General features: G+C 55.7%; 6 protein-coding genes across 6 annotated transcripts; 1 reads left to right on the top strand and 5 right to left on the bottom strand.

Annotated features, from left to right (window-relative positions):
- Positions 1 to 56: 56 nt before the first annotated feature.
- On the bottom strand, positions 57 to 1,434 carry MKK02DRAFT_43235 (peroxisome membrane protein; the record flags this gene model as incomplete). Its single annotated transcript, XM_053092334.1, has 5 exons — positions 57 to 70; positions 119 to 440; positions 491 to 854; positions 913 to 1,252; positions 1,332 to 1,434. The coding sequence occupies 5 exons, from the start codon at positions 1,432 to 1,434 to the stop codon at positions 57 to 59; spliced, it is 1,143 nt and encodes a 380-aa protein (XP_052947089.1).
- A 404-nt stretch (positions 1,435 to 1,838) lies between these two features.
- On the top strand, positions 1,839 to 2,566 carry MKK02DRAFT_24304 (ubiquitin-conjugating enzyme/RWD-like protein; the record flags this gene model as incomplete). Its single annotated transcript, XM_053086873.1, has 6 exons — positions 1,839 to 1,868; positions 1,931 to 2,045; positions 2,107 to 2,188; positions 2,238 to 2,251; positions 2,298 to 2,370; positions 2,431 to 2,566. The coding sequence occupies 6 exons, from the start codon at positions 1,839 to 1,841 to the stop codon at positions 2,564 to 2,566; spliced, it is 450 nt and encodes a 149-aa protein (XP_052947088.1).
- A 446-nt stretch (positions 2,567 to 3,012) lies between these two features.
- Positions 3,013 to 7,077, bottom strand: MKK02DRAFT_24338 (chloride channel; the record flags this gene model as incomplete). The annotated part of the gene is made up of 18 exons (XM_053086881.1): positions 3,013 to 3,183; positions 3,283 to 3,434; positions 3,574 to 3,627; positions 3,715 to 3,926; positions 4,000 to 4,175; positions 4,241 to 4,392; positions 4,444 to 4,588; positions 4,644 to 4,718; positions 4,776 to 4,949; positions 5,054 to 5,126; positions 5,189 to 5,274; positions 5,331 to 5,461; positions 5,515 to 5,604; positions 5,671 to 5,944; positions 6,006 to 6,349; positions 6,427 to 6,541; positions 6,589 to 6,622; positions 6,683 to 7,077. 18 exons carry the CDS (start codon positions 7,075 to 7,077, stop codon positions 3,013 to 3,015), a joined length of 2,853 nt encoding a protein of 950 aa, XP_052947087.1.
- Positions 7,078 to 8,307: 1,230 nt separating this feature from the next.
- On the bottom strand, positions 8,308 to 9,528 carry MKK02DRAFT_43232 (uncharacterized protein; the record flags this gene model as incomplete). The annotated part of the gene is made up of 2 exons (XM_053092333.1): positions 8,308 to 9,399; positions 9,511 to 9,528. The coding sequence occupies 2 exons, from the start codon at positions 9,526 to 9,528 to the stop codon at positions 8,308 to 8,310; spliced, it is 1,110 nt and encodes a 369-aa protein (XP_052947086.1).
- A 578-nt stretch (positions 9,529 to 10,106) lies between these two features.
- On the bottom strand, positions 10,107 to 14,388 carry MKK02DRAFT_32187 (putative meiotic recombination-related protein; the record flags this gene model as incomplete). The annotated part of the gene is made up of 23 exons (XM_053088466.1): positions 10,107 to 10,401; positions 10,448 to 10,543; positions 10,610 to 10,714; positions 10,781 to 10,877; positions 10,934 to 11,030; positions 11,087 to 11,124; positions 11,185 to 11,314; positions 11,469 to 11,646; positions 11,701 to 11,797; positions 11,848 to 11,935; positions 11,989 to 12,152; positions 12,211 to 12,328; positions 12,400 to 12,456; positions 12,507 to 12,584; positions 12,631 to 12,878; positions 12,953 to 13,029; positions 13,082 to 13,117; positions 13,169 to 13,278; positions 13,344 to 13,621; positions 13,668 to 13,748; positions 13,793 to 13,916; positions 13,966 to 14,321; positions 14,361 to 14,388. The coding sequence occupies 23 exons, from the start codon at positions 14,386 to 14,388 to the stop codon at positions 10,107 to 10,109; spliced, it is 2,976 nt and encodes a 991-aa protein (XP_052947085.1).
- A 1,490-nt stretch (positions 14,389 to 15,878) lies between these two features.
- MKK02DRAFT_32186 (uncharacterized protein) lies at positions 15,879 to 17,888 on the bottom strand (the record flags this gene model as incomplete). The annotated part of the gene is made up of 5 exons (XM_053088465.1): positions 15,879 to 16,835; positions 16,976 to 17,078; positions 17,150 to 17,274; positions 17,472 to 17,610; positions 17,716 to 17,888. The coding sequence occupies 5 exons, from the start codon at positions 17,886 to 17,888 to the stop codon at positions 15,879 to 15,881; spliced, it is 1,497 nt and encodes a 498-aa protein (XP_052947084.1).
- Between the last annotated feature and the right edge of the window lie 86 nt (positions 17,889 to 17,974).

The following is a 17,974-nucleotide window of genomic DNA, read 5'->3' as shown; positions in this document are numbered from 1 at the left end:
CTGGGCTGTCTATTGCTTGGACCCGTAGTCGAACATTCATGTCTGAGCGCGTCACATCAAGATGATGTATCTGACTGATCAGCTTCTCTCTCCCCGCGGTTCTCGATCATGCGCTCACAGTACACGTAATCATCCACCAGCGGCAAATACCCCTCTCCCAAGCCCGCGACCATCCCAATGAGCGGCCATCGGCCAAACCACTCGACCCATCCTTGTATCTTGGGCCGCGTGTACCCGATCCACATAGGACCAGTGAGGAACGCATGGACGAGCAAGCGCTTGTCCTGGCTCGCGTGATGTTGCGCCTGGAGAGGTGATGTCGATGCTTCGCGTAGATGCCGAGCGAGGAGGCGCATGAGGAGGGGAATGAGGAAGGGTGGGAGGGAGCGCGAGAGGGTGGGGAGCGAGAGGGGGCGGTAGGACGCTGAGTTGGGTTGATGCTGCGGATCAGCTACAGCTACAGCGGGACGAGGGAGCCGAGAAGACTTACTGCAGCTCGAAGGAGGAGAAGAACCTGTACGAGCGTCGCTGAGCTACTGAGTACCTCTGATATATAGCCTCCGGCAGTTTCGATCTCAGGAAGGACGGTCAGTGGATGAGGGAGGTATTCTTCTGGTAGAGAAGAAGCGAGCGGGTAGAGGTGTGTCCGGAGGGCTGGTCCGGGCGGAAGCAGCGGGAGGATCGCTTGTGATGTTCCGAGTGGAGTATGTTCGGAGGCGGGGTCGGAGGGGTCGAGGCTTGGAGGATCGAGGATCTCGGTAGGTAAAGTGGAGATGTCGAGGTCCCTGTGCGGGGTAGGGTGGGAGAGGACCGGTCGGCCCGTCAATCGGAGGATCACCAACCGGAGGAGGGTTCTGGAAGTTCAGCTGATGGTCGAGTCTGGCTATGCCCAAGCTGAGAGAGCTGACTTACTTGATGCTCTCAATTACCAAGACCAGTCTCCACCTCACCCTCTCCCCTCTCCTCTTCGCCAACATCTCCAGCAACAGCTGCACATACCCCAGCGTCGTCAGTACCCTCGCGGCCTTTCTGTACACGCCGGATCGGGCGGTCCAGTATCGGGTATACCGATTATGGTCGCTCGTGGGCGGGAGGACTGGCTGGGTGCGCGGTGGGATCTCGGGATGGTCGGGGTAGGCCGACTTGCGGCGGGACCGAAGGAAGGGATGCGGGGGGAGCGAGAGGGAAGGGTCGAGACGTTTAGTGATGAGTGTGTCGTGATACCCTGATACGACGCTCAAGAGGGTTGTCACTACTTGTCAGCAGTAATATGGTAGAAGAAGGGGGTAACGGTCATCCTTCTGAAGCTACCTCGGAATCTTCGAATCGACCGGGGAGGAGCCAAGTGACGTTCCGGATCCCGCTCTCGATCGACTGAACGGCCGAGAGGTTTCGGAGTAGGAGCTGTTCATACAGTCTGATCGCGGCCGTCATGGCGATCGAGCTGCTTCTTCTACGTCTTGCCTCTTTAGTAAATGGTTATATGTAGGTAAAGAGCAAGTTCATCCAACCCAGCAGCTTTGGGCGAGGAATGTGGGGCAAACCCGGTTAACAATTAGCGCGGGACTGCTAAACTCATCTCATGCCGTTATAGGTTTAACAGAATGACGCCACCCAAATTTGGTCCCGCCGTTCTATGGCCTGGGCGAGCGCTCGCTCCTCCACATCCACCTCATTCATCCTCATTCTTATACAGCTCATACAACGCATTGAAGCACGCTCGTCAGCACAGCTACCATAGGCTGAACACTCCGCTGTAGCTCCGATCCAGCGAGATTCAATCGCATCTACCTAGAAACCTAGGCCTTCCCTACCAACGCTTGAACGTCGACTCCATCATGTCCGCCCTTCCCAAGCGTATTCTCAAGGTATGTCGCATGCCTATCAGCTAAATATATTCCATCACCGGGGAGGAGTTGACCGTTTCAAGGAGACCGAACGGCTCATGTCCGACTCCCCACCCGGAATCTCGGCCGCACCAAAGGATGACAACTTGAGGCATTTCGACGTTTCCGTCTCGGGACCTGGACAATCGCCATATGAGGGTGTGTGGCAGCTGCCGAATTCCCGAACTTTCTGTACCTGGGGTATAGCTGATATCTCTAGGTGGTATCTTCAAGCTGGAGCTCTTTTTGCCTGAAGAATATCCTATGAACCCGCCAAAAGTCCGGTTCCTAACAAAGATCTAGTGAGCTTCTTAGTCCACATGCATGTCGAGGGTTTAGCTGACACAGCAGTCACCCCAACATCGGTCAGCTTACTGCCGCGTTCCCCGTTGGCCAAAGCTGATATATAAGATAAGCTAGGCCGTATCTGTCTCGATATCCTCAAAGACAAGTGGTCCCCGGCGCTTCAGATCCGTACCGTCCTGTAAGCTACCCTCTTTTTATCCAGCTGTGCGGAACCGAGGAACATAGCTGACTCTTCCAGCCTCTCCATCCAAGCCCTACTGGGCGCTCCTAACCCCGACGACCCGCTTGCCAACGACGTCGCGCAGCACTGGAAGGAGAATGAGAAGGCGGCGATTGAGCAAGCGAGGGAATGGACCAGGATGTACGCTCAGTAGGCGAGGGGTGAGGGGCGAGGGGCAAAGGACGTAGGGGTTTGGGTCAGGGTATAGATTGAGAGATTGCCTGTGGGCGGGAAGATACAGAAGGCGCGAGACCGAGTCTTGGTTGGAGAGCGGGAGATCCTGTGAATATGCAGCTGTGTTGTACTAGCCCAAGGCGCCTGATGTGGGAACAGTCATTACTGACGAGCGCTCATTCCTCACCGATTTTTGGGTCTTATCGGCGAGAATCTGGCAGGTGGTTATACATCGTATATACTGACTAGACTAGCTATAGATGTTACAACTGCACAACGTAAAAAGGGGGTCATAAGCATCAATTACTCAAACACATCGTCCTTTGATCGTTCCCACACATCACACATTGTCGTAGATCCTCGTCCGACATATCGCCTCTGCTCCCGGTTTAGTCCGCTAGGCCCTCTGAGCCCAGAGTCCCCCGCTCAGTGACCCTCCGCTTCGAGCTCCGCCAGGAAGTTGAGCCAGCTCTTCTTGGTCACCAGACCCCTAAACAGCCCATGTCCATCGACGACTAGCAACTGCCTCGCCCCGAGCTTGACAAACAGCTGTTGTACGAGTTCGAGCGGGGAGTGGGGTTGAACCGTGATGGGTGCCTGATGATCAGCTTGTCCCCATGCATGACATCATGAGAAAGTATCAGCCAAGGGGTTCTGGCATGCTGCAGACGACGACGAATGCGGAGCAGGACTTACCCGGTCCAAATACCTCGACAGATCATACGGGTTCGTCTTGCCTACATCCGCACTATCCGCAAAACTGAAGATCGAGTGGATACTATTCTTCATCCGCGTTTCGTCAGACGGCATGAGATTGAGTCGGGCATCGGGCTCGTCCGCCAATAGAGCTGGGGTATCAGCTGCCACTCTCCGCTCCTCTTCGTCCTCAAGTCTCCAACGAACGACGGAGATGCAGAAGCAACCTAGCAGCCAGGCGAGGTACCGAAGTCCGAATTGGGAGGGAATGAGGTGGACGAAATGACCCACCTAGAGCATGCTCCAACTCATTCGTCCCCAAAAACCCAATAACTCTCATCCCCCCTCGATCCCTCTCCCTCTCCTTCCCGTTCCCTCCATGTCCGTGTCCATGTCCATGCCCATGCCCATGTCCATCATCTTCTCTCCGACCCACCGCCGCCCCATGTTCCCTAACAAGCACCGGGAACCCCGTATCCGCCAGTCCACCCCTCGCAAGCTCCAACATCCTCCCCGTCAAGGATCGGACGGTATGTACTTTATCCGCGCGAAGGACGGGGACGGACCGGTCTGCGATCTCCTCGACGACGCGCGAGCCCCAGAGGTATTCATGTTTACTGTCGAGGTAGGGGAGTTGGTTCAGACTATGGGTGATCAGCTTTGACTCGTCCCTCGATGAAGATGACCAGGAGGCAGACGAAGCTGATTGAGACCTACTCGATGACCAAGTCATATATCCCCTTCTTTTCCAACATGTCCGCCGTTGTCTTGGCGAGTAACACAGCCATCATAATAGGAACGACGTAATTGAGTGACCCAGTCAGTTCCAGCATGATGACCACGAGGGAGACGGTCGTCCGCGTGACTCCAGCTAGAGTAGCCGCTGCTCCGACCTGGCGTATCAGCTGACTGGTCTGTCCCTCGTACTGCGAGAGCAAGGAGGGAGGTAGTAGCTCACCATAGCGTACAATCCAGGCACAACACACTCCGTCCCACGACAAACATCAAATATCGCGAAACTAGGATGGGTATGTTCGACCCATTCCATCCCTAATCCCACAATCCGGCCAAAACACGCTCCGACAACGAGGGAAGGGATGAATATCCCAGCTATACCGGTCAGCTTCGGGCGCCTCCAAGGCGACGGTCCGGACAGCTCACCTGGAAGCTTAATCCCGAAAGTGATAATGGTCAAACAACCCTTGATGACCAGAGCAGTCCCGATCAGGAGGATGATCCCGGTTATTTCGCTAGGGTCATCGACGCAGAGTCGGGAGGTCGAGTCGTGTTTGCATTCAGCGAATAGCTGGGCTGTCAGCTGATGACCATCCTGCTACCTCAAAATGATTGGGTGAGCTTACACTAGCGACGAGCTCAGTCCCGCCCATTCGGCAATAAGGGTTCATGAACGAAACAAGCGTCGTCAGGCCCGTCACCTACTGCATCAGCTATGCTGCCTCACATATCTTGTACCATCAAGCTAGAGGACGTACGATCAGGACCTCGACGATCGGGTGTCGTCCGACCCAACTTCCTTGCCGGACATTCCGACTCCAAAGAATGTTCAACCGAGAGAAAATGGCGCCATAGATTCCGCCAAAGATGCCGAGGAGGGCAAATATTGCGAATTCCCAGTTGTGATATGGCTTTGTGTAGGTCACGGCGAACTGGTCATTAGCTACTGCTAATCGGCAAGAATGGGGCGGAGGACAGGCAGGAGGGTTATGAGGTGTGGCAAGGGGGTGAGGGGAAGGTGCGAAAGGGGACCCACGAGCACGATAGAGCCATTCCCAAATGGATTCAAAGCTCGGAGCGTGATAGCAGCCACCGCAGCACACCAGAAACTGCTCCAGTCAGCTCACTCCTTCTCCACTCATATACCATTACGGAGCTGAATGTAGCTCACCTTCTCCACATCACCTTTGGCGGGAAGTAATACGACACCTCCTCGAGCGAGAAGAGCACCCCTCCGATCGGCGCACCGAATGCCACCTGATAGTATCAGCTTACAGATCCCCAGCACGACCGAGGGTAACAGCAAAGCTCACCGAGACACCCGCTGCACAAGCCGCCGATAGAATCTCCCTTCGTTTCGCCTCGTTCAGCTCAAACTTTGTAAACAGCCTCGATACGATGTTTCCGCAGCAACAGGCAATATGTACAAGGGGTCCTTCTTTGCCTAAACGGTATCAGCTCAGCTCTCCTGCCACGATGCGGATCACGCAAGCTCACCCAAAGATAAGCCTGACCCGACAGACAACGCCAGCCCTGCGCTCTTGGTCAGTAATGTCCACCCGCCGAGGTATCCGTGGATAACGAAACCTACGCTGTCAGCTTCGTCGCTTCCTCCAGGCACCATGCACGATGAGCCGGACGCAGCTGACATACCTGACAGTATCGTCTTGATCTCCGGAATCCCGCTCCCTGCCGCATAGTACATGACTTTCCTAGTCGGGACCTGCGCCTTCTCTTCTTGAACCCCATTTCCCGCATCTCTCGCGAGCAGCGGTTGACTCTCGCCGCCGCGCCGAGACTTTGCGGTCGGGGACGAGGAGGCAGGAGTCGGTGGAGTAGAGAGGAGGGTGGAGTTTTTGGATGTGACGTGGTGCTCTGAGGAAGATAGATAGATGGTCAAAGTGGAAGCCAGGCCAGCGAGGATTAGCTAGACCTGTCAGCTACGGTCCTTCCCCACCACACGGAGAGAGAAATACGGGCAAGCTCACCGCAATCAGAGCATACGTCCCAAATTCCGCCACCCCAAAATCCAGCCCTCCCCAAACTCCCTCCGCCTTGTCACTCCACCACTCCCCCCACCCGACCCAGTCTGGGCATTCATCCACTTCGACCGGGTTATGGTGTTCCTCCATATTTCGAAAGAACGGGGATTGGAGCGATAGGAAGGAGAAGGCTGAAGTGGTAGCCGAGGCGGAAGGAAGGAGGCGATGTCGCGGAGTACAGCAGAACCGTTTGGGAGATGTCGGGGAGGTGTAGCAGAATCCTTCTTTGAGGTCAAAGAGGACCATTTCGGTCCGGATGATGAGGAAGGCTATTATTGCTGATATGACGCCTGAGTTGTCAGCTCTTACTGGTGCCGAAGAAGAATGAGAGGATATGGGAAGAGAGACCAGGGGGAGGGAAACCCACCTATGACAGTTACGAGCATCCAGCCTTGGAATCTGTCCCATGCGTTTGCTATTGCGCCTCGATAGGACCGTTTGGCGTTCGTACGCATTCGTCGAACTCGGGAAGACTCTTTGATCTGATAGTCAGCTGAGGCCAATCTTTCTCGAGGCCAATGCAGCTCACCGCATCATGTATCCAGTCTATCGTCACGTATGAGCTATCTCATCAGCTACTGGCCATTTAGAGCAAGTCGACCCAGCAGCGGACATACCTATACCACACCCTCATCCCATTACTCTTCCTCGCCTCGTCCTCCTCCTCCATCCCCGCCTCATCATCCCCGTCCCCATCCCCATCCTCATCCTCCTGATCGTACCCCTCCGCCCTCCCCAGACTCAGCCCCACCGCGCTCGCCGTCTTCCTAATCTTCCTCATGACGCTTCCTACCGGACTCTGACTCTGGCTCTGATGCCGAACCACCGGACTCCCATGCGCCGAGTTTACTGAGAAATTCCGCCGATGCGTTCCCCCGCCGCCGACCGTGGAGCCGTACCCCGGCTGAAGGGATGCTTGGCGGAATCGAGGCGTAGAAGCTGAGGGAGGCTGGGAATAGTACGCTTCGTTCGTCGGTACGCTTGGGAGAAGGAACGAGTTGGAGCTGGAGCTGGGCATGGTGGCGGGGTATGGCGAGCCTTGTCCGATACCCCGAGAAGTCGATATCCTGCGTGGAGAAGCTAGAGCATCATCCTTATGATGCTGAAAGGCCGTCCTCGCCCCTCCTCCCGGCTGGCCCAATCCCAGTCCACCTAGACCCAGACCGGTACTCGCCATATCCCCCAGCGCTCGGGGAACGCCCGAGCCCTGCGCCTTTCGATGTTCCGCCAGCCCCGTGTGTCCCGATCCTGGACCGACCGAGTTACTTGGCGTAGCCAAAGACGAGCCTCGGCGGGGCTTGTGGGGTGAAGTTGAGCGGGAAGGGATAGGAAGGGGTTCTTGGACGAGTCGAGGGGTCCGCTCGCCCGACGTATCGCTAAGTGGCATGGTGGAGTGATCGATGAATGGGTGATGGAGCGAAGGGGAGGGTGGGAGGTGGGCTAAGAGCGTAGAGTGTATACTATTAGGTGCGAATGAGGATGGAGGTGGGAAGTAAGTGATAGGACCTACTTGACTGATGCTGTCAGCATATCAATCCAACCGCGTGCAGAGTCAAAGCTCCGAGAAGGTTAAAGTAAGGTTCAAGCTCGGCCCTCGTGCACTGCGGGCTGCTGCAACTCTGAAACACGCCCACACACAGGGAGGACTTACTCGACGTCCACGCTCTGTCGGCGCGAATGGGGTCGTTGGGAGCTCGGAGGAGGGTGTACTTGTCGTAATGAGCTGATACTGGCCGGCCGATGATGGGGGTGCGTGGCGCCATAGGACAAAGGTACACCTGGGTTGTGCGAGGCCGACGCGCGCAGGGTGGAGGAGCTGCTGGCGATGGGGGATTGGCGCCCGGATGACGCGGGGGTGGGGGTCCTTTGTTCTCGGTTCGGCATCGCGGCGACTCGTTCATCGCCTGCGGCGTGCCTGTCTGTAGTAGGGCAAGTGGATGTGGCAAGTGCTTGACTAGATTTCCAAGGGGCATGAGCGATCGCGAGTTCGCGACAAGGTCGCATTGACTTGGCTTACGGCATGCCAGGATGTCACCATCACGCATGGCTCAGAATGGCAATTAAGAGCTGTTTCATCCTGGCGTGGGTAGGCGTGGGCTTGCAGTGCTCAGAGCGGTGAGGTTGGTGTAAAAGTAGCATATACGCCACTGAGTCCGAGAAACATGAACCAGCTCACTCTATCCATAAAGTCTTCCGACCCCTACGGTACTCCCTAAACAACTGGCCTATTCACACCCGCATTCATCCCTCAGGCCTCAGGATCACTCTCGCTCGACGTCTGGTCCTCGGACTCGTCTCGCCGTTCCTGTATCTCCTGCTTGGGCAGACTGTCGCTCGCCTCGACTGCAGCTCGCTGGGAGACCAGACTACTGAGCATACCTTCGCTCGCTCGCTCGCCGGCGGCAAAGCGCCGTCCCACCGATGACTTTTCGTACTCCTCCCAAGTACCAAACTTCAGGTGCTGCCTGATGCGTGCCATGACCTCGTCTTGTTCAGGCCACATCAGTCTGTCTCCGTTGATGGTATTGTAGATCGATTGCATGAGCTCCGCTTGCTCCTCTGCGGGGGTGATCATTGATTCGCTCCATGTGTTAGTGGAGGCAGGGTGGTCTTGTGTGCTTTGTCGTGGCGCAGTCGATCTGACGAAAGTGACACTGTTGTCTCTGTGCGCAATGACCTCGTCCATCATCAGAAGGCTTGCAAGGATGTCGATCGTCCAAATGCAGGGAGAGTCCGCAACTGAGGCGAACACGCAGCTCCAATCGCCATTGTCGCTCGTCACCGCCGAGTCGTCTTGCTGATCGTCAAGGAGTGTGCCCGGGATTTTCGGCAAGTACAGGGATTGCTCTTTTCTGTCTTCTCCGCGGATGACCATGAACGTGTCTGCAAATTGTGGCGCCAGCTTACGCAGACCGCACCAAAGTGACGGGTGAGGCTCTTCCGGCTGAGCGACCGTCTCCACCCGAATGCTGGTCAAAGGTGCAGAGGCAGCGATTCTGGAGATTCGGGCTGATAGCTCTGGATCGACGTTCGAGCCATCGTGACGGAAAGGATTCAGGTGAGTGCAGCACTGCTTGGTTTCCGCAGAAGGCAATTTGCTGAAAATGGTCAAGTGGTTTTCGGCTCTCGTCCCATCCTGGCGCAGTTTGTACCATGTCCCAAGCTCGTCCAGGGTTCCAGGAGCGAGGAAGGTCCGAGTGGGACGCTCCGATTTGATGGTCACGTCCGCGGTCTTCTCTGCTCTCTGGAGGGATACTCGGTCTTCCAAGCCTTGGAGGAGCGGGACGATGCCGTGTGCGAGGATATCAGGGGGAAGACCGGTTACTGTGAGCTTTTGAGTCTGTACATCAGCCAATACTGGAGGGACAATAAGGCCATGATAATCAGACTACTGCAAAGCAACGTAGAGCTGTTGACATGTCTCTAGATCCGCAACCGGCAGCTTACTCACGTCTTGCGAGGTGGTCATGTTGAGGGTTGTATGTTGCTGGCGTGGGTTGTAGGCGGTATAGGCTGTGGTGAGCAATAGGGGAACGGAGGAAAGTATATGTACGAATCATGATCGAGTGGGGTGTTCGTCCAGCTTTTAGCAGCCGCGCAGCTGCCAGACCTGCGCCAGGTCTGGGGGGCACAGGGGCGGATTCCGCAAAGGAACCCGCCACTGTGACATTTTTGGTCGATCAGGCCTTCGGATCCCCAGGTCGCCTCCTTTGCCGAAGCCCCTAGTGCCTAGTGGACACATACGCGTTTGGACTGTCGCGTTTGGACTGTCTCGTCAGGAATCTCGGTCTGAAAGGAGCTATTATAATGCTCTGTGGAGATTGCTAGAACAATCGTCGCATGCCTTTGGGTCGGCCCGCCGCTGCGCACGAGTCGACAGATATCAGTGCCCATTCGCGAGCGCTGAGCATAACTAAGTCACATGGCATAAGTTACCATTCACAGCTGCACCCTCGCTCCTCGCCTGACGTCGTCAGTATCGTCGGTCGCCTCCGTCGTCATTCGCCTATACCTTCGATCCCGGCATCTTCCTCCCTCCCTCTGATATTACTCCTCCATACCGCCATCACCCAGCTCTTCCGCCTCCTCCAACTTCATCCTCGCCTCTCCCTTCTCTCCCTGCCCCTCACTCCCAAGTTCCCCACTCTCATCTCCCTCGCCCGGCCCCTCCACCTGATACAATATCTCCTGGATCCGCCCCTGGACATCATCCTCCCCTTCATCGATCTCCCACTCCAGAAACAGCTTGGCGAGCTCCTCGGCTTGCGTGAGCTCCTTCAGCTCTTCCCCGGTCAGCTCTTGGTCCAGGAGCGAGGCGAGCTGGAAGGTGGAGATGCAGCGGCTGTTCATCAGCTTGAGATCTGCACCGAGACTTGAGATAGGCTCACGTGACTTCTCTGGCTCTATTGACAACGTGCGCCGGTACGCCATGCATGATGGCGCATTCGGCAGCATTCGAGGTTGTACTGAGCGAAGGGACGAGTCTGCCTTGTCAGCTGGAGTCTCCTTGAAGACCGCTACAATGGGTCAGAGATGCCTACGCAACTCACTTGAAGAGGTAGGTTAACTCCTCTGCTCCATCCTGGATCAGGGTCCGCATGTGGCAGAACAGAATAGGCAGCTCCGGCTCGAGGAATTGCTGCGTAAAAAGCTCGCTGATGAATCAGCCCGGACCAAGGAGGTCATCCTGGAGAAAGAAGCTGTGATGTTATACGACTGACTGGAAGTGCGTCAGGACGATAGTCCTGGGCCTAGCGCCGTGAATCAGGTGGTCGATGACACCTGCCAGCAGACCGGCTCCATCCGCTGATGTCGTTCCTGCTCGGTCAGCTACGACACTCGAAAGTGATAATGTCAAGGATCGGTAAGCTTACCCTTTCCGAATTCGTCCAGGATGATCAGAGACCGCTCGGTCGCACCTCTGAGCGCATGCGAGACCTGCGACAGGTCGATCATGAATGCCGATCCAGTCTGGCGATATCAGCTTGTTCCGGCGCAAGGCACATCACGCTGGCTGGTGAGCTCACCCTTGAGACGGACTCCTTGGTCTGCAAGCGGGTATAGACTGTCGCATGAGCTCATGAGCCTCCCCTAAGTATTTCCAGGTGACTCCTTCTAAACTCACTTCGATCGCACACTCCGATCTCTGCTGTCTCCGCCGGTACAAAGCTGCCAATCTGCGCCATGAACGCGATAAGAGCTACTTGCTTGCCGTATGCTGATTTGCCGGACCCATTGGCACCAGTCACCACCATCTAAGGTGATCAGCTTGAGATACCAGGAAGAATGTAGTAGGATAGACGCGGAAGGGAAGATGACAGATTGAGGGTACAGCAGAGAGAAGTGCGAGAGGGTAGCAGAGAGTCACCAGGAAAGGCTGTGATAGCTGGTCAGAGCGATTGTACTTACCATACTGCAGTACTCCCCATCCTGACCGCCCTGCATCATCGTATCATTGCAGATATACTGCTGCACGGTCAACTCCTGCAGAAAGTGTCGTCCATTCTGGATGTGCAGGACCGGCTCGTCCGTCATGGTCGGGCATCGGAGATCATACTGGACCGCAGCGAATGCGAGGGCTAGAAGACTGCCAAGTGAGCTAAGCCCCCGACTAGGTACTATGAGGGGGGAGACAGCTCACCAGTCCAGCTCGGCGATGATGTCGTTGACGGCCATGATACGCTCATCGACGGTCCGGACGCTCTCAACGAGTTGCTGGATGATCTCGATCTCGCGGTCTACTGTATCAGCTAGATTTTCCCGCCAAGAGAAGAACAAAGCAGCTGACCCGCAATACAGTTCTCCAGATCCCCAAAGTGCTCGTCCAGATGGTGCATCTGCTCATTCTTGAAGTAGTGAAGGCCCTCAGCGTCAAACTAAATGGTAAGCTATACGCCATTTCTGCACGCGGTATACGTGATAAGCTCACCGTGATCTCCCATCCTGGTGGAGCAGGGAGGTCATGCCTGAGCAGCTCCACGACCAGGAAGAATCCCAATTGCGGGATGTACTTGACGACAAGGGTGTCGCAGAAGGACGGATCGACCGTCTGAACGATACGCTGCGAGATGGCGTCAAGCTGACTATTGAGCTCTTTTGCATCAGCTCATGTCCCTAGGTGACGTGAAGAAGGAAGGTGAAGACGACTCACGAGCAAATTGTTCACGGTACTGGTCGAGCAGACCATCGATACCGGTCTTGACGCATGTTCGGCCTCGGTCGCGCGAGGCATCCCAATCGATCAGCAGATCAGCGAGAGCTCCATCTTTCTTGGCGCTATAGGATGCATAACAAGGGTAGAGCAGTCCAGACATCATCGAAGAGAGAGGGATCGACTCACGACCGAAGTAACATTGTGGACAAACTCGTACAGCTGTTGGTCCACGCCCTCGATCACCTAGAAAGTCAGCTAGATTGTCGCTGTGGGAAGTCCGAGTAGAAGCTCACCTTCTTGACGATATCGACGTTGTAGGTCTTGAGCATCCCGACTATCTGGTCCCTGACCATCATACACGCCGTGAGGGACTGGAGGTCAGCTTTGGTCACCCTGGTTTCGTCTCAGTCCACTGACATCTGCCAGTATCTTCCAATGCGCCACTTGTCCCCTTCCCCTTCTGAGCAGGTTCATCACCCGATTCACATTCCCAAACTTCTTGAGGTGCGTCCGGGAGATATCGGCCGTATGCTGATTATCGATGTAAGAAAAGAAGGAGACGGCGGCATGTCGAGCGCGGATGACGGGAAGAGAGAGGAGGGGGCGAAGGTGCCAGGTATGGAGAAGCCGTTTGCCGGAGGGAGTGACGCAGGTGTTGAGGAGGCCTAAGAGTCAGCTTGACTGATACCGGCCAGGTTGTACTGGAGGCGCAATCGGGATGGAAGAAGAGATAGCTCACCGAAGAGGGAGATGGCAGTCTTCTTCTGGGTACTATAGGAGTACGCATGGCTTTCCGTATCAAAGACAGCGAGGGAGCTGTACCGTCAGCTTCATACGCCAGGCGGAGCGATGCAAATAACAGACTCACTTGAGAGCGTCTTGATTAATGAGCATGTGCTGGTCCCTGAGGAGTCAGCTCTGACTCGTTGATGACGGTATCTGAAGTACAACTCACAGGGACAAGCTCTCGATACCGTCCAGCTCCACGCCTGGGCCCGACTCAATAGCGACGCTCCCGGCCTTGAGCTTCTGAAGATAAGTCAGGAGGCCCCCGGATGCGCATACCTGAAATGTCAGCTGATGTGCTCCTAGCAGCCTCGACCTGACCAGCCAGCTAATTAATCACGTACCGCAGCTGGCGCGTCCACGTTGACCCACGCTCCCAGCTTCACCATAGACAGCCGGATCCTCCCCATTCCCGCTGTCCCAACCTCCTCCCTCCTCCTCGCTTGAGCCGCATAGATCGCCGAGGAGTTTGCGTCGCTCGAGGGGTGTACGCTTTCCTCTTCATCCTCGTGAACCGGGGCAGAAGCATCCGGAAGACGAGCTTGAGAGAGGGCGTGCGTTGCAGAGGCGAGGTTGTAGGATTGACGGACTTGAAGGGACAGGGTCACCTTGTTTTCTTCGCCTACACATTAGCTCAGTACCCGGGCCAAGAAGGAGAAGAAACCTACAATACGCTCGGACAATATCGATGAGACTGTAGTGCGCTGCGCTGCTCATGATGATCATCTCGGGAGAGGTCTGCTCCATCACTGGATCATTAGCGCAGATTCACGAGTATTTGACAGTGACCTACCCAGAGAAGCCAAGTCCCATCCCGTGGTATCCTTCGTATCCTCCACAACGAGTATTTTGTGCTGCTCGGGATCCCAGAAGGCGGCGGCGAAGTTGTACCCGGAGGGGGAGTGTATGGAGAGTACCTGTATCATCAGTCAAGGAGCATGTGTAGGTCATTTAGGCGGTACTCACCCTTCGCTCATCCCACTTTCTCACATCACCGTTTCCTTCCTCCGGCACATCCTCATTATCATCGCCTCCCGCCCCCGTTCCACCTTCTTCGCGATCTTCGTCGGGAGGCAGGAAGTGTGGCTCTCCCCACCTAATTCCTCTGCCTCTCATCCTTCCGCCCCCGCCACCGTTGTTCGCTCGAGGAGGAGATGACTCGACGTTGGAGGAGGAAGATTGTTGCTGATTTCGACCCTCGTAGAAACTGGACCGGTCGTTGTTCCATCCTCCGCCTCCCCTTCCCCTCCCTTCTCTCCCTCTGTATGACCCTCTGCCCCCTCCTCTACCACCGCCACCTCTGCCTCCCCTCCCTCGCCAGCCTGATGATCCGCCGCGAGATGATGAGCCGCGATACTTACCGTCAGAGCTGCTGTTAGTGTAGGGCATGGTGAAATGATCGTGAGGCGTGGAAGAATGATGGAAGATGGGAGAAGGAAGCGTTCAGAAAGTCGGAAGTCATGGAGAGGCGGGTGAGCATATAGTGGAGGCATGGGTGGAGGTCCGAGCAGACCGTGTGTGCGCGGTCCAAGCGCATTGGGTGCATGCCCGGGAGGGACATTGCCCGTCTCCAGCTCTCGGGGCCGGACACGGACATGATTCCCCATGCAAGGACCATTCCAGCTTCTGGGGCTCCGCCGCAGTAGTAGACCCGTGTCATATTGAATATTGATTTGCGGACGAGTATAAGTGGATAAATGCGGCTTGACACGCTCGACCTCTGCGCCTGTGACGCGTCCGAATTTAGCGTCCGGTTGGTTTCTGACGAGGAATGTAATCTGAAACCGGAATTCCGGCTGCTGATGTGGCTCAAAGCGGTATTTGTGTGGGCGCGTCCCAAGCCGCACTTCGGTCGGTGGAAGAACCTCCCGCGGGCAGGTGAAACACCCGGATCCATCTCGTCCTCGTCGCTTGCTCTTGGTCCCACGCATCAGACGCGCTCAAGCGAAGGGGTGTTCAATCCTCCTCACCATTGCAGCAGTGTTTGCACATTGTCATACGGTGTCAGTGGCTCTGGCGATTGGGCCCTGTCATGGTAAAGTCATGAGGAACAGTACCTGGGTACATCACGGGTGGCGCGGAATGACCAATGACCTCTTGGCTCTGTAGCCACCCAGGATTCCGCACGAAGTCATCCGACGGGTCCTTCCGCCCTCCTATGACCACTGAATGGGTAGCGGAGATCAAGTCTACTGCTACCTCACCGTTAGCGCCCAAGTCGGGTTCTAGGCTTTGTGCCTTCAGAACGCAGTTTTAACACACAATGTTCCATAGTCCCATCTACCCTATTCGGAGCTTCGGCGATACGTGGTGATCAGAGGTGTGGCGGAGCTCGGCATGTGACGCCTTGCCGCCAATGGTCAGCGGTCAGTACAATCTGGAAGTCCGCTGTTTCTACCAGATATACTTGAGTGATTAAGAAAACGGTCTATCCTCCGCCAGTGGCGAAGGTCTACTAATTATCACAGATGGCTCGATGTCAGCACTGATCAGAGAACCCCAACTTCGTGAATATTTTGAAGCCGATTGAATCCATGTACAAAGCTGATACGGCACTCCAGAACGGGCTACCTTGAACTATCACACGAACGCCGCACTCGAGTGAGTCAAAATTTTCTGAATACAACCCAGCACTCGGTACACCGAGGAATCCTGCTTCGGCCTGTTCTTATACTCTTCAACACTCCTGAGAATGCCCGCAGAGTCCCGCGCGTAATCTTCCCGCATCTGTCCCGCTGCAGTATTGGTTTCAAGGAAGTCCTCAGTGGTCTGGAAGCTGAGTCGAGCTTCCACCCACTTCCTGATGACTTCTGCTCGCTCGTCCTCGCCAATCTCATCAAAACTCACACCGGAGGCGATCCTTTTGCAGACCATTCGTGTCAGCTCCTCCGAAGCCTCCGCTTCCAGATTATCTCGTGATGCGAGCTATCAGACCGTATGGTGATGTATTTGGCGTGATCGACCACAGTGACAGTGTTGCTGAGTTTCTGTCTTCTCTTGAGGATCAGCGCGTCCGACACCAGTCGCGCCATGCCAGTGAGACCGGTCAGTGATATCGAATGGCCCATGAAGAAGTGAGTATCGGATTCGACTGGCAGGGCATCGAGTGTCTCACCCCGAAAATTCTTGATCTTGTCCGCGGCGGTGATGGATAACTGCTTTCGATGGTAGATGAAAGCGTTCGTGAGCGCAGAACTTTCAGCTTCGGTCAGCACCAGTACGTCTGCTGTGATGGCCTTGTACAGCTGCTGACGCAAATAAGGGTGACCGCGCTGCATGCCGCTAGAGACAGTTTCACGGATCCCAACCGTGCATCTGTCCATCTTCTTAGGCAACGCCTTCATGAAGCTCGCTGGGAACTTTGCCGTCTTGCCGGCTGCCAGAAGATACCGGATGTTCTTGGCGTAGGTGTCCGGCATCAGGATCGTGACTCGGGGGAAAGGCCCGTCAACAGCAGTCTGGCCGCTGCGCCGGGAGTGGGTTCGCCGCGGGTGGGTTGTATAGGTCCAGCTTGAGACCTTGGTCTCCTTGTCTTTGGCAAAGACCACGGTGGTCTGAATTGGTAGGATCCCATCAACCATCTCGTGGGCTGCCTTGGAAGCAAGTCGGAGGTTCATCAAGCGGTTGTTTCGAGCGGAGACAAACGCGTTTTCCTTTGGGTCTTCGTCTTCTCCTGCGTCTTCGTCTTCCTCTGAGTGTTCGTCGCCGTCTGGAACCGAGACAGCATCTTGACTGTCCGTGGGGATCTGCTTGGCAATGCCCGGTCCGACCACGAAGCTGACTATGAGATTGCGCAGCTCGGCAGGGAGACTGGAGAATTGATGGAATATCTCGGTCTGAAGAGTCAGTATCCAACGTCCGTAATAATACTGACAAAGCAGACAGGGGCTTCTGAAGAGAACGGGTCCCGAACAGGAGGGGGGGATTTTACGTTCCAGGACGGGCGGGGACTGCTTCATTGGTACCATGTACTTACAGGTGCGGTCTCAGTTGAGAGTGCGGTATGGCCGTTGGTCATGCTTGCGTGAGGGGGTAGTTGAGCAGGTGTAAGTCGGATATGTAACGAAGAACTTGCAGATCTGGTTTGTATGTACAGTTGGGAAAGAGGACGAGGGCGGGGGGACCGAGCCACCTCCTCGATCCTGCGTACGGTCTGGGTCTGGCCCTTTTCAAGCTCAGTTTGCCCAGCATGAAGGGGATGAACGGATGCCCAGGCGGAAACACGATATCGTCAACGTCGTGATGAGTTATCCTTAGTATCGACCCCGAGACCCCCTGGGCATGTCAGTAGTGCTTACCAGTGAGTACATATGACGTGGCACCGATGAAGACCATGTCAGTGCTTGATTAGTGGTATGTAACATGCGCTGTCTGATCGCGGCTGGAAGCTAGGCGCGACAGCCCCGCCTGATGTCACATGATCTAGCTCCTGGGTCGCGCTTCAAGACATCTTGCCCCTCGCTGCTGCTCACATTCCCATGTATTCCCCTCCCACGTGTGACACCATGTGATATCTGCCGCCGCAAGGTGGACATGCCGATTATAGCTGGACCGCAGGCTCCCAGCTGGCCAGCGGCTATGGCGGGCGAGACATATTTTGGTTCAGGTGCTCTGCTCTAATCAGCTTCTGAGATCGGCAGGTCCCTCAAGCCTCTGATACGAACATGTCGACTGATCCTCGCGTCCCCTGAGACCTTCCTCGCCTTTCCTGCTCACTGCGTCTTCTTCCCCGCCGCAACCGCTGGAACCGGTACTGCCGCAGGATACCGCTTGGAGATACTCCTTGCGTGATAGAACATGTAGATCGTCGCTGGGACCATGACTATTGCGGTGACGATGGCTATAAGTCGGACCTGCTCGTCCGACATCTCGTGCTCGACTTGGTGCATGGTGAGGGGAGGATGGATGGGGAAAAGGACGGTGGTGCGGGCGCGGGAGGCGCTTCTTTCAGTCCGGTCGAGATTGGAGTTTAATG

Source organism: Dioszegia hungarica (assembly GCF_025882075.1).
Source record: "Dioszegia hungarica strain PDD-24b-2 chromosome Unknown MKK02contig_7, whole genome shotgun sequence".
NCBI classification, from domain to species: domain Eukaryota; kingdom Fungi; phylum Basidiomycota; class Tremellomycetes; order Tremellales; family Bulleribasidiaceae; genus Dioszegia; species Dioszegia hungarica.
The sequence above is the reverse complement of the archived record's forward strand: the minus strand, read 5'-3'. Positions and strand labels throughout refer to the sequence as shown.